General features: G+C 28.0%; 4 protein-coding genes across 4 annotated transcripts; 2 read left to right on the forward strand and 2 right to left on the reverse strand.

The window, feature by feature from the left end:
* Positions 1-134: 134 nt before the first annotated feature.
* Positions 135-1,880, reverse strand: MKS88_002551 (inner membrane complex protein 1e; the record flags this gene model as incomplete). The annotated part of the gene is made up of 1 exon (XM_067215571.1): positions 135-1,880. One exon carries the CDS (start codon positions 1,878-1,880, stop codon positions 135-137), a length of 1,746 nt encoding a protein of 581 aa, XP_067073984.1.
* A 5,275-nt stretch (positions 1,881-7,155) lies between these two features.
* MKS88_002552 (inner membrane complex protein 1a) lies at positions 7,156-10,802 on the forward strand (the record flags this gene model as incomplete). The annotated part of the gene is made up of 5 exons (XM_067215572.1): positions 7,156-7,353; positions 7,705-7,854; positions 8,016-8,230; positions 8,406-9,298; positions 9,706-10,802. The coding sequence occupies 5 exons, from the start codon at positions 7,156-7,158 to the stop codon at positions 10,800-10,802; spliced, it is 2,553 nt and encodes an 850-aa protein (XP_067073985.1).
* A 2,107-nt stretch (positions 10,803-12,909) lies between these two features.
* On the forward strand, positions 12,910-14,382 carry MKS88_002553 (phosphatidylethanolamine-binding protein; the record flags this gene model as incomplete). Its single annotated transcript, XM_067215573.1, has 3 exons — positions 12,910-12,994; positions 13,405-13,767; positions 14,237-14,382. 3 exons carry the CDS (start codon positions 12,910-12,912, stop codon positions 14,380-14,382), a joined length of 594 nt encoding a protein of 197 aa, XP_067073986.1.
* Positions 14,383-15,133: 751 nt separating this feature from the next.
* MKS88_002554 (IBR domain protein) lies at positions 15,134-17,266 on the reverse strand (the record flags this gene model as incomplete). Its single annotated transcript, XM_067215574.1, has 1 exon — positions 15,134-17,266. One exon carries the CDS (start codon positions 17,264-17,266, stop codon positions 15,134-15,136), a length of 2,133 nt encoding a protein of 710 aa, XP_067073987.1.
* Between the last annotated feature and the right edge of the window lie 1,036 nt (positions 17,267-18,302).

Raw genomic sequence — 18,302 nt, forward strand, 5'->3', positions numbered from 1 at the left:
GATCTTCTTCGTTTTGGTGTGTTTTATTTTGGTCAACCTCCATGACGAGTACAAAGCGCGCAATCTCATACGGATGTGGGTGAAACGTGCATATGATTCTTTCCCAACTAGGTACAATCATGAAACCTTATAATTTAAGCTTGCTCACTTTGAACCGGGGGGACGATGGGAGATATGGTGGTGTAGGAATTGTTGAGGGTACCAACACTATGATTACTAAAATTCATGGAGTTGTTTTTTTTGAAAATACCATTACTATCGTAGGGGATACTGTTCATAGCGGGTGAGTACTGATTCGTGTTAGTAGAGTACTGGTTTGCGTTAGACGAATATTGGTTCATATTGGACGGGTACTGTCTCAATTCGGATGGGTATTGCTTCAAATCGGAGGGATATTGCCTCATTTCGGAGGGGTACTGATTCAAACTGGCTGAGTAGGGGCCCATGTTGTGTGCACTCTGGATGCTGTTAAGATAAGGTAAATTCATGGTAGGAGGAATAGTTTTACTAAAGTCGACTTCTTCATTGTACGTATATGGATTATTAAAAGTATCCTTAAAATTTGTATTATTCATGTACATGTTATTAGTTGATGGAGTAAAATTTTCGTTTATGGTATTTGGCTCATTATAAGTAGTAGAAATATTTTGATTTTTGTCATTATGTAATAACAATTCTACAGAAGGGTTTTTCATTTTAGCAATTTTGGTGTGGTCATTATTATTTTTATTCCAATTAAACGTGAAACAATTTTTTGTATTATTTTCTCTATTGGATTGCATCATATTACAATAGCCAGTGCTACTATTATTATAACTATTGCTACTGTTATTATAACAATTTCCACTATTATTATAACCACTATTACCATTATTGTTGTTATTGTTAATCTGATCTTCTTGATAATATAGGGGCAACAGAAGAGGGTTATTCATTGCATCTTTCGGAATAGGATGTTCAATAATACGTTGTACATGCACAGGTACGGGTATTTCTTTATATCTTGCTTCAATTTTTGGACAAAGGAATTCTTGTACAATTTGAAGTTCGACAGGTACCGGTACATTTCGATCAACTATTTTTTCCACTGGGAATGTCCTATAATGTGCCATAGGTACTTCAACAGGTTTTGGAATATGTCTATATTGAGGAGAAACAATATTTCTGTAAATATGTTGTACATGTGGTACCTCAACTATTTTTTCCACATGAAAAGGTCTATCGACAATTTGAGTATAAGGAACATCTTTTTTTACTACTTCTGGGATATACTCAGGTATTTCTTGTACTTTTTCAATATTTACATTTTTTAATTCTATTTGTGGTATTTCAACAATTTTTTCTTTTATCACTTTTTTAGGTACAGGTATGATTCTTTCTTGAACCATAATTTTAGGTACTTCTATAATTTTTTCTTGATATACATACTGAGGTACTTCAACAATTTTGTCAACTACTTTTATCTGTGGAACTTCAACTACTTTTTCTTGAAAAATCGTCTTCGGGCATTTTTTTATCCTTTCATGAATAACAGGTTTAGGTACATGTATAAGTTTTTCTTGTAAAATAACATGTGGTACTTCTACAAGTTTTTCTATATAATGTACTTGAGGTACTTCAATAATTTTTTCTTCAATTTCTGGTTTCATTATTTCTACAATTTTTTCTTGAATTAGAGGTTTTAAAAGTCTTGCATTCTGTGGTGGATTTTTCATATAATTTTCCCCGTCATCTTGGCTAGTACTTTTAGAAAATATTTTGTCTACAACTGAGTAATACTGTTCGTTAGGTTCACTTTTTGTTGTTTCGTCATTACATGTATCACAAAATTTTGGTTCTTGTCCCCTGCACTTAGACACCTCCGCGCAGTTGTTGAACATTGCCATGAGAGTCTGTGCTTTGTTTTGTTAAAAAAGAGGAAAAGATAAGGCGGAACGGGTCAAACAGCGGAAAGCAGTAATAATGCGGTAAATGCAGTAAGGTGAAACTAGAAGAGAGCTATATATTTTACTGGAACTAAAACTATGAATAAACGTAAATAGGACATACAGTGAATGTGGAGGGCAGTAACAAAAGTGTGTAAACAATGAAATGTAGAAAAGAACTGCTAACAAGAAAGGAATTCACTGAGAATATGGTGTTATCGAATATGTAGTAATAACACAAAAATGTAACAAGTATGAAAATATAGCGCTAACAAAAATGTAGCTTTTTATTTTTGCTGAAGAAGAAAGTGCGCTATTGTTTCCTTTTTACAAGGCCAAAAGCGGACTTAGAAGTTGGCTTAAGAATTCAAAACTCATAATATATGATAAATTCTTAAAGTCTAATAAAACAAACAACAAAATTTGGTGAGGGGGGGAGGATAGAAAAAATATAGTAAGCAAAAGGGACAAATTAAAAAAAAAAAAAAAAAAAAAAAAAAAAAAAAACGCAAAAAGAAACGCAAAAAAAAACACAAAAAAAACGCAAAAAGTAAATGAAAAAAAATAAATGCAAAAAAAAAAAGAAAACAAAACAAAACAATATCAAAAACAAAAACAAAAACAAAAAAAACGTTTCAACAACAAATGTCAGCGTAATTATAGGAGCTGTCAAAGTGACTAATTAAAACAGTTTGAATTGTATTTAATTAGAATTAAACGCGGTGCAGCAAGTGTACACGTGTTAACTAATTGCAGCTCTGCAATGAGGTTTTCCTGTTCGCCTTGGAAAATAAATAAATGTCTATATATGGGTGTAATCGTGTGTGTACATTAGTGTATACGCACGTGTATATGCAAGTGTATCAGTATATATGTGTGTATATGTACGTATATATATATATATATATTTGTACAATATTCAGAGTTGTTTTGCGAGGTAAAAAAAAAAAAAAAAATTAACCGTAGTGAAAAATTGTAGAATCTTGCACAATATTCACGTGTGCGAAAAATTTTGTAAATTTGTAGGTGAGGGGGGGAAATATTTTTCTTTTTTTTCTATTTTTTTTACCCTTTTTTTTTTTCTTTACTTTTTGCTGCATTTTTTCCTTTTTTTTTTTTTTTTTTTTTTTGTTCTGTTTCATGAACTATTTAAGTAGAATTTGCTTAAAACAGAACGGGTACTTTAAACATAGAAAGGGGGGGTAAATTTGGTTTACCAAGATTTTACATGAGTTATATATAAAAAAAAAAAAATAAAATAAAACGAAAAAAATGGAATAAATAGAATAAATAAATAAAATGAATAAATAAAATGAATAAACAAAATGAATAAACAAAATGAATAAACAAAATGAATAAACAAAATGAATAAACAAAATGAATAAACAAAATGAATAAACAAAATGAATAAACAAAATGAATAAACAAAATAAATAAGTAGAATAAATAAACTTGTGTGTAAATTAGTGTACGTGTTCCCATGAGTGGCACTATTTAAACGAACAGTTACACAAGTGATGATACACAAGCTGATGACTAATGTCTTTGCTGCTGTACTGTTTCTACATAACATCACGTCTATTCAGGGCATAGCAAAAATGGAAAGCAGTTGTGGATATTTTATTTTTAAGAAACTTCGCTGCCCCTTCGCAAATCAAAAAAAAAAAAAAAAAATAATAAAACAAATAAAAAATAAAAAATAAAATAAAATAAAAAAAGTAAAATGAAAAGAGTAAAATGAAAAGAGTAAAACTGTAAGAGTAAAATAGTAAGCGTAATATAATAAGGGTAAAATAAAAAAAAAGAAAAAAACAAGACATTTGTTCTTATATAAAAGGACAAACAAAATGAAAGGCAGATTTTTACATTCCCCGCGAGCAATATAAGCTATTTTGACCATGAACGCTTTTATTCTACTGCTTTTGTCCATTTATCACGATCCCTCAGTTCATCATACATTTTGTATTGTACATAACACATTATACATTACACGTTATACATTACACGTTATACATTACACGTTATATGAATATGTTATTATTTCCCTTCCCTTTTCTTGCTTATTCGTTTTCTTATTTGTTTTTCCTTTTCCTTGTTTATTTGCTTTCTTCTCTTTTCGCTTACCTTAGTTTTTTGCTTAACATGACCATGCATTTAAGTGCAGAAATATTAATAGTATGTTTCTTCGCTGTTTTCACAGATGTTATTTTATTAACGTACATGTAAAAGAAGAGGTTTCATAATAATTTTAGTTCTCAACAAATTTATCATTTATACTAAAATAAACACAAGTAGAAAAAAGGAAATGTTTTTTAAGATGGCGAGTACATATACATATTTCCATTAAGTAAAAAAATATTAAGGGAGAAAATATATGTTACATTAAGATTGTACAGATTTGATATGAAGGAAATCGCTATGTCATTAAGTACATATCACATGTATGTAAAAACCTCTTCAATTATTTTTGCGTTTACTTTTTTCGAGTGAATAACATTACTATGACAAGTTAAATCCATTGTTAGAAATGTGCATTTACAAGAATAAAGAGAACAAGAGGAAAAAGTTGGCACTATCTTTTTCGTTATATAATAGGGAATATATTTCTTATTAAATAAAACTTGCGAAATGAAAAAAAATATATATTGGTTATGAAAAAATTACCTTTTTTTATTGAGCAAATGGGGAACTATATTAATATAGCTAGCTCTTATAAAAAGTTGTCAACTCTTCTGTTACTTTTATGTATTAATGTACATGAGTAATAACACATATCCATGTGTACATGATATATATGCTTATAGGTATATATCTGTGTGTATATGTACATATGTGAGTTTACATATTGAATAAATATAAAAATATAGACACTTTTTATAATTCCCTCAACCTTTTTCAAAAAGAACTTAAAAATGGTATAGCAAAAAAAAAAAAAAAAAAAAAAGAATTACCATCACCTTGAACATTGAAAAATGTTAAAAATAAAGTCATTAAATAAAATGTTTTTATTATATGTAATACTGAAGAATTGTTTGTTATCCATTTTGTGAAGTCTTATGTATTATACTGATCAGTAAAAAATATACTATGTTGAATCTTTTTGCAAACAGGTATACTCGAAAATGTTTCCTTTATCATAAAAATGTAGAGAAAAGGGGGACTGAAAATTGTTACACAGACATATTTAAAATTTTGGCATATTTTTCATTTTACTACAGCTTCTCTTTTTATTATTTTATTTTATTATTTTATTTTATTATTTTATTTTATTTTATCTTATTATTTTATTTTATTTTATTATTTTATTTTATTATTTTATTTTATTTTATCTTATTATTTTATTTTATTTTATTATTTTATTTTTTTATTTTATTTTTTTTTTTTTTTGCATAAAATGAGGCATATCTTATATTCATGTGAAAATATTACTTGTGCTTTTATTTTGTGACTTGTCTTTATCTTCAAAAATTAGCAAATACTTGAAATTTATCATTAATAGAAATGAATTTCTTAAAGTCTTATGAGAAAAAATTTTAAATTATGCAAGTAAAAACAAAAAGAAAAAATATTATTTTAAAAAGAGGAAAGCTCTTTAAGGAGTCAAGCACGCGGCACTGCTGACTGTTAAATCGTTAACATAGGCATGTACACGAGTGTGCACATGTGCACATGTGTACATGTACATATGTATATGTATATGTGTATATGTATATATATATATATATATAGTTATACACACAGATTTTTATAAATGTATATAACTTTTGAGCGTAAATGAACAGACTGCTGCTTTAAATATGCATGTAGCTGCATCCACCCGCAGCTTTGTTCAATGTCCAGGGGCTCAAACCATACCTTAAAATGAGCTCAAAATGGTAAAAAAAAATAAGGCCATATATATGTATATATATGTATATGTATGTGTATGTATGTATGTGTATGTATGTGTATATATGTGTATGTATGGGTATGTATGTGTATGTATGGGTATGTATGTATGTATGTATGTGTGTAAGTATATATATCAATACACACTCGTTTGTTTTAGGAAGATCTTCATTTATTAGTTCCCGTTTTTAGTTACTATGCTCTGATCATCAATTTTTTTTCCTAAAATAACATGCACTTGGATCTGTCTATATATATAATATATATATATATATGTATATATATTTATATTTATATTTTTTTGAAATAAAAAAGTAAAAAAGAATTCTTGAAAATTTCTTAAAAAGATTTATTCACCCCTTTGTAATAGAATTAAAGCAACATGTTAATATCTACTATTTAGGTATAAAAAAGTACTGTTGTAAAATTTGGTAAAAGCAGAATTGTTCTTTTTGAAAAAAAAAAAAAAATGGAACTTACATGTAATAGTAAAGGACTATTTAGGTGCAGTATTTACCAAAAAGAAAAGACAAAGAAGCACAAAAAGGGTAAAAAAATACTATAAAGGTAGAGAAGTAAAAAAAGCCAAAGTAGTACAATATGGGTAAAGAAGTACAGTTAGTGAATAGAAACATAAGTACTTACAACTGCTACAGGAAATAGTGTGTAGTGCAAGTACGTGTAGTACCTAATGCAAACTTTCTTTTTCAATTTGTTCATATATTGAGGAATAAATACCTTAGTAAGAAAAAACTAGTTCTGGAAACTTACTGTTGATGAAGGCTTATCTCTTTCTGAAAAAATTAAAGGTTAAGATAAAAAAAAAAAAAAGAAAAAAAAAAAGAAAGCAGAAATAAACATATTAACAAATAAACATATAGGCATATAAACATATAATCGTATAAACATATAATCGTATAAACATATAAGCGTATAAACATATAAGCGTATAAACATATAAGCGTATAAACATATAAGCATATAAACGCATAATCGTATAAACGTATAGACCTGTAGACAAGTAGGAACAGGAAATGATAAGCGTGTGCAAGCGTGAAAATATACAAAAACCCACGCATGTTAGTTCTATCGGAATTATTTGAAAAAATGCCAGTGTGACAAGCACAAAAGATGTAATAAAACTTTCAAGAATTTATTTTTTTTCATATTTTTAACTAATGAACCTTTCAAATTGCAAAATTTAAAAATAAACATTTTTTTTTTTTTCTTATTGTATTTTTCAACTTGCAAAAAAAAAAAAAAATAATTTGATAATTTCAAAATATAACCTATCACTATTATTCATGTCTAGAACTATTACAATTCTTTAAAAAAAAAAAAAATGTTTAATGCATGCAAAATAAATAGTAATTGTTGTAGGGAAGAAAGTGATAAAACGAAAAAATGTATGATCGAAGAAAACCAAGTCCTGTATGATGAACAGTTAATAGAAGATAATGGAGGACTTAAAAAAATTATAGAAGGAGAACCGGACCAGTCAAAAGCTGTAGAGATCAGTCAACACACAGAGAGAGAATACGTAATTTTTTCGCCCCCTCCTCCACATACACATAACATCACACACCTATGTACATGAACATATTTGTCTACTTTAAATTGCACATGATGGTGAAAAATTATTTCCTAATTGTGCCCTTAGTTTATAATTTATTTATATATATATTTATTTGTTTGTTTATTTATTTATTTATTTATTTGTTTGTTTATTTATTTGTTTGTTTATTTATTTATTTATTTATTTATTTATTTATTTATTTATTTGTTTATTTATTTATTTATTTATTTATTTATTTATTTATTTGTTTATTTATTTATTTATTTATTTATTTGTTTGTTTATCTTATTATTATTATTTTTTCCCTTTTCAAAGGTTGCTATAACTGCGTACCAACCAGTTGATATTGTGACAAGAACGGTTGAAGTTCCCTTTGTTCGAACAATTGAAACAACTGTCCCTAAAATAACATATGAAAGTAAAATTAGAGAAGTTCCAAAGTATTATTCCAAAATAATAGAAAAGGTGCGGGTTGTTTCTTTTTTTATATATTTTTTATTTGTTTAGGTGAATACACGAAATTTGTAATTTTTATTTTGTCTCTATTTTTTCGCTATTTTACCAGGAGTTTATCATTATTTTATTTTTTTTTTTTTTTTCCCCACCTTTTTTCCTTGTCTGTTAAGGTTATTGAAATTCCAGAAGTGAAATATGTAGACAAAATTGTTGACGTGCCAAGAATTCAGTACTGCTATAAATATGTCCCGAAAGTAGAATTCAAAGAGAATATTATAAAGAAACCAGTTTTCGAAAAAAAAATTGTAGAAAAAATTGTAGAAGTCCCAAAAGTAAAAGAAATGAAAAGATTTCAGGAGGTCGAGACAGTGGAATATGTTATAAAGTAAAATGAAAAGAAGTTGAAAAAGGGAATTTATTTTTACATCCTTAAAAATACTTTTATTCTAACTGCGATCTGCTCAATTATATATCACTTTGTAGTAGCTAGCCATGTTGTATTTTATTATTTTTTATTATTTTTTATTTATTTATTTATTTTATTTTTACCAACCTTTTAGGTACGTTCCAAAAAGTACGAATGAGTATGAAAACGAACAAAGGGAAAAGAAGGTGCATAACAGAAATGAAGATTTAGACCGTGAAATGAAAGAATCTAAGGAAGAACATAAAGAGGATAATGCACAAAATGTAGAAAATTTACAAAATCAACACAATGTGGAAAATATGGCAAGTTATGATTTGTACTCACCAAAAGATAAAACAGATGGTGCAAAGTTAATTAGAACCATTCCTACTGATCTTAATGAAAATTTCTACATACATCCAAAAGTGTTACTTAATGAGAAGAACATGTCAACTGGTATACAGGAGATGTATCCTTACATCTTTACTAGGTCATTGCAAAATGGAGAAGAAAAAAAACAAGATACTACTATGCCTTCTTTTGGTTTACGTAATGAGCTATCAATGATGCAACTACAAGAAAAGAACAATTCCATTTTACACACACCTAGAATTGAACAAGTGTTTAAACCAAAAATTGTAAAAAATATAGAAGTACAAAAACATGTTCCTATTTCTGTTGATGTTCCAGTACCTTATATGGTACCAAAACCTGTCGTTGTTAATGTAGAAGTCCCTGTTTTGAAATTTAGAGATACATTTGTGCCTGTACCAGTCAGAAGAAAAATTATACCAAAAATTAAGTGGATATCAGATGTTTATCAAGTAGATTGTATAAAAGAAAGACCATATTTGAAAATCCAGGATATCATAAAACCAATCCCTTGCGATGTTGATATTAAATATTGGAAATATATGGAAAAAGCGTGTGCAATTAACCCGAATGAGTTACCACAAGATGATGTTCACGCAATGTGGATGCGAGTTAATGCTCACCTAGCTGAGAAAAAGAAAAAGGAGTATGGCGACTTGTACCCATATTATAGAAGTAAGCAAAGAAGAAGCGAACAAATAAAGCGAAAAAATTAAGTGCAAAATATAAAGTATAAAAAGTAAAAGAGTACAAAAAATATAAAAAATAATGCAGAGGAAGCCAACTCATATGCATTTTTGTACTGCACACGTCATGACGTAATGTCGTGGTGATGCATTGATATGCTTATGTTTACGTGGTTTGTGATATATGTCCGTATAGTTGTACATATCTGTTTCGTTTCTTCTTTTTTTTCGTGGATTTTCCAAAGAGAATATATATACATACACGTACATATATGGTTATATACACATACGCGCATATTTGTAGTGCATAATTTCACTATTTACATATATATATATATATATATATATATATATATATATTTTTATCCCTTTTCAAACCTTCCCCTGTGTATAAAGATGAAAATGGGGAAATCAATTTCAGCAAAGAGAAACAGGACGGAAGTGACAGTGAGGGATACTCAGAGGAAGGAGGGGAAAGTGCTAAGGAAGAATTTAACGAAAATTATGAAGGTGAAAGAGGAGCTGAGGAAAACAAAGAGTTGGAGAAAGAGAATGAAAATGTAGAAGAAGATGAAAGAAATGAGGAGAAGGCAGAAGTGGATGAAAATAACTATATAGTTTCAGAGGAAGAAGGAAACTATAGAGGGGACGAGGACATAAGTAATAAGAATAAAATGGAAGAGAACATATATAGAGAAAATATCCAAATTGTTAGAAATGGTAATAATAATATTGGCCAAAATGATACAAAATGTAGTGGTGAACAAAAGAAACAAAATGGGCAAGGAAGCCAAAACGAAGAGGCACAAATTGAATATAAGGAAACAAATAGTGAAAGGGGAAAAGTAAATTCAGAAAAAAATATATTTCTTAATAATAAAAAAAATGAAACTTTGTATACACAAAATGAAGATAAAAGCACTAATGTATGTTGTCAAAATACGAAATGCTATGATAATAGTGCACAAAAAAATGAAGAGAAATGTAATTTTGAATGTATGGATGAATTTATAAATGAAATGAAAAAAAGAGAAAATTTAGAGGAACAACCAATTGCATCTTTATATCCTTCTCACCCACTTGCTATGACGTATTTGCAGAACAAATGGATTCATGCGGATACCTTAAGAACACATGAACTTTATAATGATAATTTTATTAAAGCAAATATTAATGCAAACTTCAATTTACAAAGTGGAAATGCTGTAGTTTCTGATATTATGCGTAATAAGGATTTTTTACAAAGTGCTAACCCTATTATAGCTCCCTTCAGGCCTGGTAATATGAGACATATAGAAAATTATTACAACAATGTGATCATTCAAAACATAAGGGAAGAAAATAATAAATTCCCGAATAACAGATATATTCAAATGACACAGGAAAAGGATGCCATCAGAATTCAAATGAATGAAAATATGAAAAGTTATAGCAAAGGAGAAAAGAGCGATTCGGAGGACAACCAATGCTGTAACTATTTTTGCAAAAACTGACAAAAGGGTGGAGTAACATGCAAGGAAGTAGAAAATAGGGGTATTATTAAATGCGTATAATCAGAAATTTGGTTGACTAATTTGAAAAGAGAAGTTCTTGACAAAAAATGCGAAGAAAAATAAATTATTTGTAGTTATATACCAGCAGTGTGTACACTAAAATGACACTTTTTATTTATTTTTATGAATTCATGCTATATTGTACTATTCTATTATATTCTTATCTATTCCATTATATTTTTTTTTTTTTTTTTTTTTTTGCACATCATTTTAACTTATCCAGTACTATTCCACGATCATGAAAGAGAACAAAAAGGAATTAACCGTTGTTAGGCTAATACTTTATTTTTCTTCCCAAAATAAATAGATGTAGGCGTGCGGTTTTGTGAACACGTGTTTATGAGTATATATATGTGTGTGTATGCCTGTGTGTGTATGCCTGTGTGTGTATGCCTGTGTGTGTATGCCTGTGTGTGTATGCCTGTGTGTGTATGCCTATGTGTATATGCCTATGTGTATATGCCTATGTGTATGCATATATGTATGCATATATGTATGCATATATGTATGCATATACGTATATATGAATATATGTGCATGTATTTGTTTACCGACTTGTTTGTTCGTTCACTTCTTTTCTTTTTTTTAGTGATAAAAAGGTAATAATCTTATGTGTACCTTTGAGAATACTATATTATTAATTCAGTAAATGTAAATTTCATACTCTTATCATTTTATGTAAAATAATTTGCAGTATAGTAAACCATTTCTTTACATATTTTTTTCTTTAATAAAAATCTTTCTGTAGACTTTTTTATTTTTGTAGTGTAGTAGGAATAAATTTATGAGTAGTTTCTTCGTAAACCTCTTATTCTTTTTTATGAGAACATGCTCATTATTATTTTTTCCTACTCAAATGAACTGTTCTAATGGAGAAGTAAATATGCGCATATATCTATATATGTGTATATGTATTTGTGTGCACCCCTTTTTATATTTACCTTTAGAAACACATACTCGATCATAAGCAGAAAAAGAAAAACCTAGTTTTTAATTTCTCACCCTCCACATTGCTCTGTCCCCTTCATGTGTCAACTTTATATATATTTATATTATTTTATTATTTTTTCGTGTTAATTCACATTATTAAACGTTACATGTTTTTACAATGATGACCACAGTATGTTTTCAGTAAATTTGCATTACTTATCATTATTTTATTTTAAAAGCTTTTGCATTATTTAAAGACAGTGCGTGTTTATATATACACCCAACTGGTGAAAAGCGAATAAATGATTTAATGGTTGAATGAATGGATATATGAATATAATAAAGTATAATATATTATAACTCTAAAAACATCGAACAGCCGCAGCGGATTTTCAACAAAATAGAGAAAATGAAATAAAAGAAATGTATCTTTTTATGAACGATGTGCCTGCATATACATGTATACATGTATCTACGTATGTATATATGCATGTATGTGTATACATATGACACTGCTAACACCTTTGGATAATAAATGAATGGAATAAAATTAATGTGTAAACAGTTCAAATTTCTATAAAAGGATAAATGGAAGAAGAGTAATAGACGGACAAGCATTAAACGAGTATTACCTTTATACAGTGAATGTCCCTGTAGAATGATCTTATTATTATCTTTTCTATGAGTATAATAATTTTTTAATGTTAAATTTTAGTACAAGAGAAAACAAAATATTGACCTGTTATAAAACATTGCTTAATGTAGACAGGACAAGTATAACGAGAATTACTCTTCTTTTTTTTTTTTTCTTTTCTTTTTTCTTTTTTTTTTTTTCTTTTCTTTTTTCTTTTTTCTCTTTTTTCTTTTTTTTTTGGGGGGGGAGTTCAATTAATGTACATACATTTGATAAGTCGTACAACTTTTGGAATTACTTTTTCTAAATATTCTTTTTTACCGTTCAATGAACAAAAATTTCTGAGGTAAGAGCAAAGCATGTACAGAGAAATATAACCGTGCTATATATATATATATATATATATATATATATATGTGCATAGCCTGCATTATTCTGTCTAAATATATTGATCATTCGATTTTTTCAATTAAAAAATTAAAAATGTTTATTTTAAAGTGTTCCATTTTGTTATATTGTTTTTTTTGCGCGAAATTGACTTTTGCGAAAATCGAGTTAATACAGTCAGGTATTAAAAAAAACAAAAAAAAATGAGAAAAGCTAGCTTTATTTTTTTATAATATAATTTGGGCGTAGCAGGAATGCACACATGCTCACACGAACTCATGCTCATATGAGTACATGCATATATGCATATACCCATACATATAATACACATATACGTATACATATGCATATACCCATACATATGCATATAATATACATATGCGTATACATATGCATATAATATACATATGTTTATACATGTACATATGCATATATATATGTCCAGGCTTGGTCATTTGATCTCATTTTTTGAGGGATGCATAAGCAGAATACCAACATTTTGGTATAACTGCAAAATGACATTTTTTTTTTTTTTACCTTTTTTATTTTATTTTATTTTTTTTTGCTTTTCCTTTTTTTTTTCTACTTAAGACTTTGGCATCGAAAAATGCAACTCCGAAAAAGTAGAAGCGCTAGATGAGAAATTTTATGAAAAGGACTGTGGAGGTGAGAATTTATTACCATCTGTTGAATGGTTAGATAAAAATAGCTCAACAAAGTCTTATGCCATTACAATAACTAGTAGGAATCATTTGAATACCATTATGGTTCATTTCATAGCATGGAATGTACCAGCATATATAAATTTAATAAACCATTCTACAAAATTTGAAGAAATAAATGCAATTACAGGTTTAAATTCATATAACAAAAAAATATATGAAGGTCCTTGCTCTAATAGTATACAGAATAACGAGCCGAGTGAATGCATGAAATTTACCCTGTATGCATTAAGTAGGAATACTCCCTCCCCTCTCCTTTTTTTTACATATGAGAAAATATAGACACAATTATATGAAGTACACTGATGCGTCCGCATGAGCAATTTGCATATATATGCGTGTATACATGTGTATATATATGTGTGTATGTATGAATGTATGTATGTGTGTATATACATGTGTATATATATGTGTGTATGTATGTGTGTATATACATGTGTATATATATGTGTGTATGTATGTGTGTATGTATGAATGTATGTATGTGTGTATATACATGTGTATATATATGTGTGTATGTATGTGTGTATATACATGTGTATATATATGTGTGTATGTATGTGTGTATGTATGAATGTATGTATGTGTGTATATACATGTGTATATATATGTGTGTATGTATGGGTGTATATGTATCTGGATATATGTGTATATTTATGTATTTATATGTGAAAGTACATTTTACCACTTCGCCCATGCAGAAAATGAGTTTATAGAACTATCAGAAGACGCAGATTACTACGAATTAATGGCATATCTTAAAAAGATGAGCAGGACTGAGAAAATTGTTGTCGACAGCTTATCTCTATCCTCACTCTTCATACCAAAAAGAAGAGTTTCAAATTAAGAGGACAAAAAAGAGAAAAAAAAGGGAAAAAATTGTCTCCATTTTATTTTCTACAAATTTGTTGTTTTTAACTAATCCCGTTTATTTTTTGTTTTGAAATGATTCATAAAATCAAAGTTTTCGAAAAATTAAAAAATTGCACGAAATACTTTTAATGATTGCTAAACACTTCTTATAAAATAAAAACAGAATAATTGTAGTACAAAAAATTAAAAACATAAAAAAAAAAAAAAAAAGAATACGAATAAGGCCAAAAATCAGAGTAAAAATAAATCTAAAAGTATGTATAAAAGTACGTGTAAAAATATGTGTAAAAATATGTGTAAAAATATGTGTAAAAATATGTGTAAAAATACAAAAATGTGAATTTTTTTTTATTTTTTTTAAGAAAGGCAGCTGGGGAAGTTTGTCCATAATTATATGTGACTACAAATATTCTTAAAAAGTATATCATGACGGCTTCCTACAATATTTAAAAGGATACATATATAAATGTACACGAACATACATATAACTCACTGTGTGCATAAAGAACAATTTTAAAAGGTGGAACGTTTTTAATTTAAAATAAACATACTCTTATAATCAGAAGGGGTGTTTTGTTACAAAAATAAATAAGTTTTGTGTGCTTGGAGGAATATACGCATTACGGTAAACAAGCTATAATTCATATATATATATATGTATTTATAAACCTAAACACATACATGTGTAATGTAAAACTGCTCCGCAACAGGGTTAAAAAGAACTACTAGCTAAAATTGCTTTCAATGAAGTCACAAATATTTTTAAAGAACACATGGACTACTTTGATCAACTCCTCAATTTCTCTAACGTTTTTGTCATATCTATTATTTATAAATTGATATATATCTATATTTTCTGTTTTTCGTTGTAACATGTCCAAATTTTTTTCTAGTTCTCCTTGATGATATTCGAAAAAATATTTCTGATTTTCATCTTTCCAATTAGAAAAATAAGCAAAGGCATAGGACCATTTCAATATTTGTCTACATTTAATAGTTTGTATTATAGAATCTTCGAAGGTTTTCATTTTATGTAGTTGTATATTATTCGATTTACAGAAATTGTGAAGGAACAGTAACTGAGTGCTTATAGAGAATTCTTCTCCATGCTGATGAGCATCAAATCTGGTTTTAAAATGATTGTATTTGTTAAGAATAGAATGATAATTTCTTTTTACTTGTTCTTTTTGTTCTTTTTGTTTTTGTTCTTTTTGTTTTTGTTTATGTTGTTTTTGTTGTTGTTCTTTTTGTTCTTTTTGTTCTTGTGGTTCTTGTTGTTCTTGTTCTTTTTGTTCTTGTTCTTTTTGTTCTTGTTCTTTTTGTTCTTGTTCTTTTTGTTCTTGTTCTTTTTGTTCTTGTTCTTTTTGTTCTTGTTCTTTTTGTTCTTGTTCTTTTTGTTCTTGTTGTTCTTTTTGCTCTTTGTTCATTTCATTTTCATTTGTTTTGTTGTTTTCAATATATTTGTTACATTTATAAAACCCCCCTTTATGGTTATTCCAACTCTCTAAACATAACCAACAAAAACTGAAGCTACAAATACATTTTACATTCATACATCCTGACGCTTTTTCGATTGATTTATTACAATTGGGGCATTTTTTTGTATGTATACTAATCCATTTAATGTTATGATCATCTTTTATTTGTAATTCTTTCCACTGTTTAATGAGAGTACAAGTGACAGGTCTATGAAATTCATGAGAGCAAAGAAAACAAAAGTTAAAGCCACATTTGCATACAACATTATTATTTTTTAGCATAATTGATTCTATGATATATTCACAATTTACGTTTGGACATTTTTTTAAATTATAACTTTTGTTTATAAATATTTGTACTAAGATCTGTTCATATTTTTCATACAATTTTTCGGTACAAATACATTTCCAGTCTTTCATTTTGGCTATCTCTTTGCAGTCTAGATGTATACATTTTTTAATAATTACATTCTCTTCAAAATCAGTACTTAGAGACGTTTCTAAATATCTTAACCAACATTCTTTGGAGTACCTATGACCACAATTTAAGGCATATGTGTCTTTCATATCGTATTCGTTTAATAAAACTGGGCAGGTGTATTTTTGCCTTTTGCCTGTATCACCGAGTTGGGGGACCAGAAGCGTATTGTCTCTATGGTCTACTTGATTTGAAGCGTTTACATAATGCCCTCCTTCATCTGTATCACTTGCGTTATTCCCTGTAGGGATAGCATAGCCACCTTTTTCGTTCATAATTTCTTTTTCCATTATATGACAAAGATCGGACTTCATAAGAACATCTTTCGAATTTTTAAACCATGCCTCAATCAAATTATCCGAATTGAAGTTATAGGCTTTCAAAAAATGGTATGCGTAATCATACTCAACATTTATTAGGTTCATTAGGTCAGAAATAGTTTCTTTCATTTTTTGTTTAATGTCCGTAGTGTTATGTACATTATATATACTATTTTCTTGATACTTTGTAAAATTTTTTTTAAAATATTCTAAATAAATTTTCATGCCTTCTTCATAATTCTCCTGACTGAAGAGTGATTGAGTTGGCTCTTCTTTTATTTTGTAATTACTGCTACTATTACTGCTACTATTACTGTTACGATTACTGTTACGATTACTGTTACGATTACTGTTACGATTACTGTTACGATTACTGTTACGATTACTGTTACGATTACTGTTACTATTATCATTACTATTACTACTACTATTGCTGTTTCTATTATCATTACTGATATTATTGTCGACATTTCTTACATTGTTATTACTTATCAACTTTTTAACAACCTTTAGTTTTTTATCCTTTCCAAATTCGATTGTGACTTCCAATTTGGTACTTGTATTTTCTTTTGGTATGTTCATGTCTTAGCAATTTGCATGGGTAAAATTTGGGGAAAGGAAAAATGGTTTATGCGCACATGGTTGTACGTTCACTGTTTCGGGGGGTTTGCAGGGGGCGATTTATCGTATATATATATATATATATATATATATATATATATATGTGTATGTAAGTATATATATGCATGTGTGTGTATATATTAAAGTACGTATGTGCATGTACTTATCTTCCCTTTTTTGATATTGTTTAAAAATAAATGGACAAAAAAGATTAACTCTTTTAAGATGAGAGAGGTCTAAGTAGCTTCTTAAAATTTGAAAATATATCACTTAATAAGAAAATTAAATTTCCACTTAATACTAACTACAAAATTGTAATGCATTTCCAAAAGATGAGGAACTACTTTAGGAATACTTTATTTCGTATTGTTTCATTATTTTTTTTTTTTTTTATTTTCAAAAGTGTTTTTAAAATATTTTATATATTTCCTGACTCATGTTTAGCCTTGTTTGGATATTTTTCATTTCGAAGGGGTTTAATCTCACTAGTTCCATTTTTTGTGTATATGTATACATGTACATGGGCCTATGCACACATACACATAAGTTACACACATATACACGTAACTGTCTTTTCTTCTTCAAGAATAACACTGCTCATTTGTTCTTTTCAAATACCACACAAATGTGATAGGACGAGTTTTAATGATGCCTATTTATTTCTCATGAAATTTTTTTTTTTTTTTTTTCTTAAAAATTCCCTCTTACTGTTTTATTTTATTTTTGGAAAAAAAAAAAAGGGAGTACTAAGAGATTGTTAAACAGTTGGGAAATTTGTTAAACCTTTGAAGAGTTGCAAAAATGGGGATTTATAATGTCCTTACGATTTTGCAATTTACCAATTTGGCAATTTTGCAGTTTCGCAATTTTATAGTTTTGCAATTTTATAGTTTTGCATTTTTACAGTTTTGCATTTTTACAGTTTTGCATTTTTACAGTTTTGCATTTTTACAGTTTTGCATTTTTACAGTTTCGGAACTTGGCAGGTTGGAAATTT

The sequence above is a fragment of the Plasmodium brasilianum genome, chromosome 8 (genome assembly GCF_023973825.1).
Source record: "Plasmodium brasilianum strain Bolivian I chromosome 8, whole genome shotgun sequence".
NCBI lineage: Eukaryota > Apicomplexa > Aconoidasida > Haemosporida > Plasmodiidae > Plasmodium > Plasmodium brasilianum.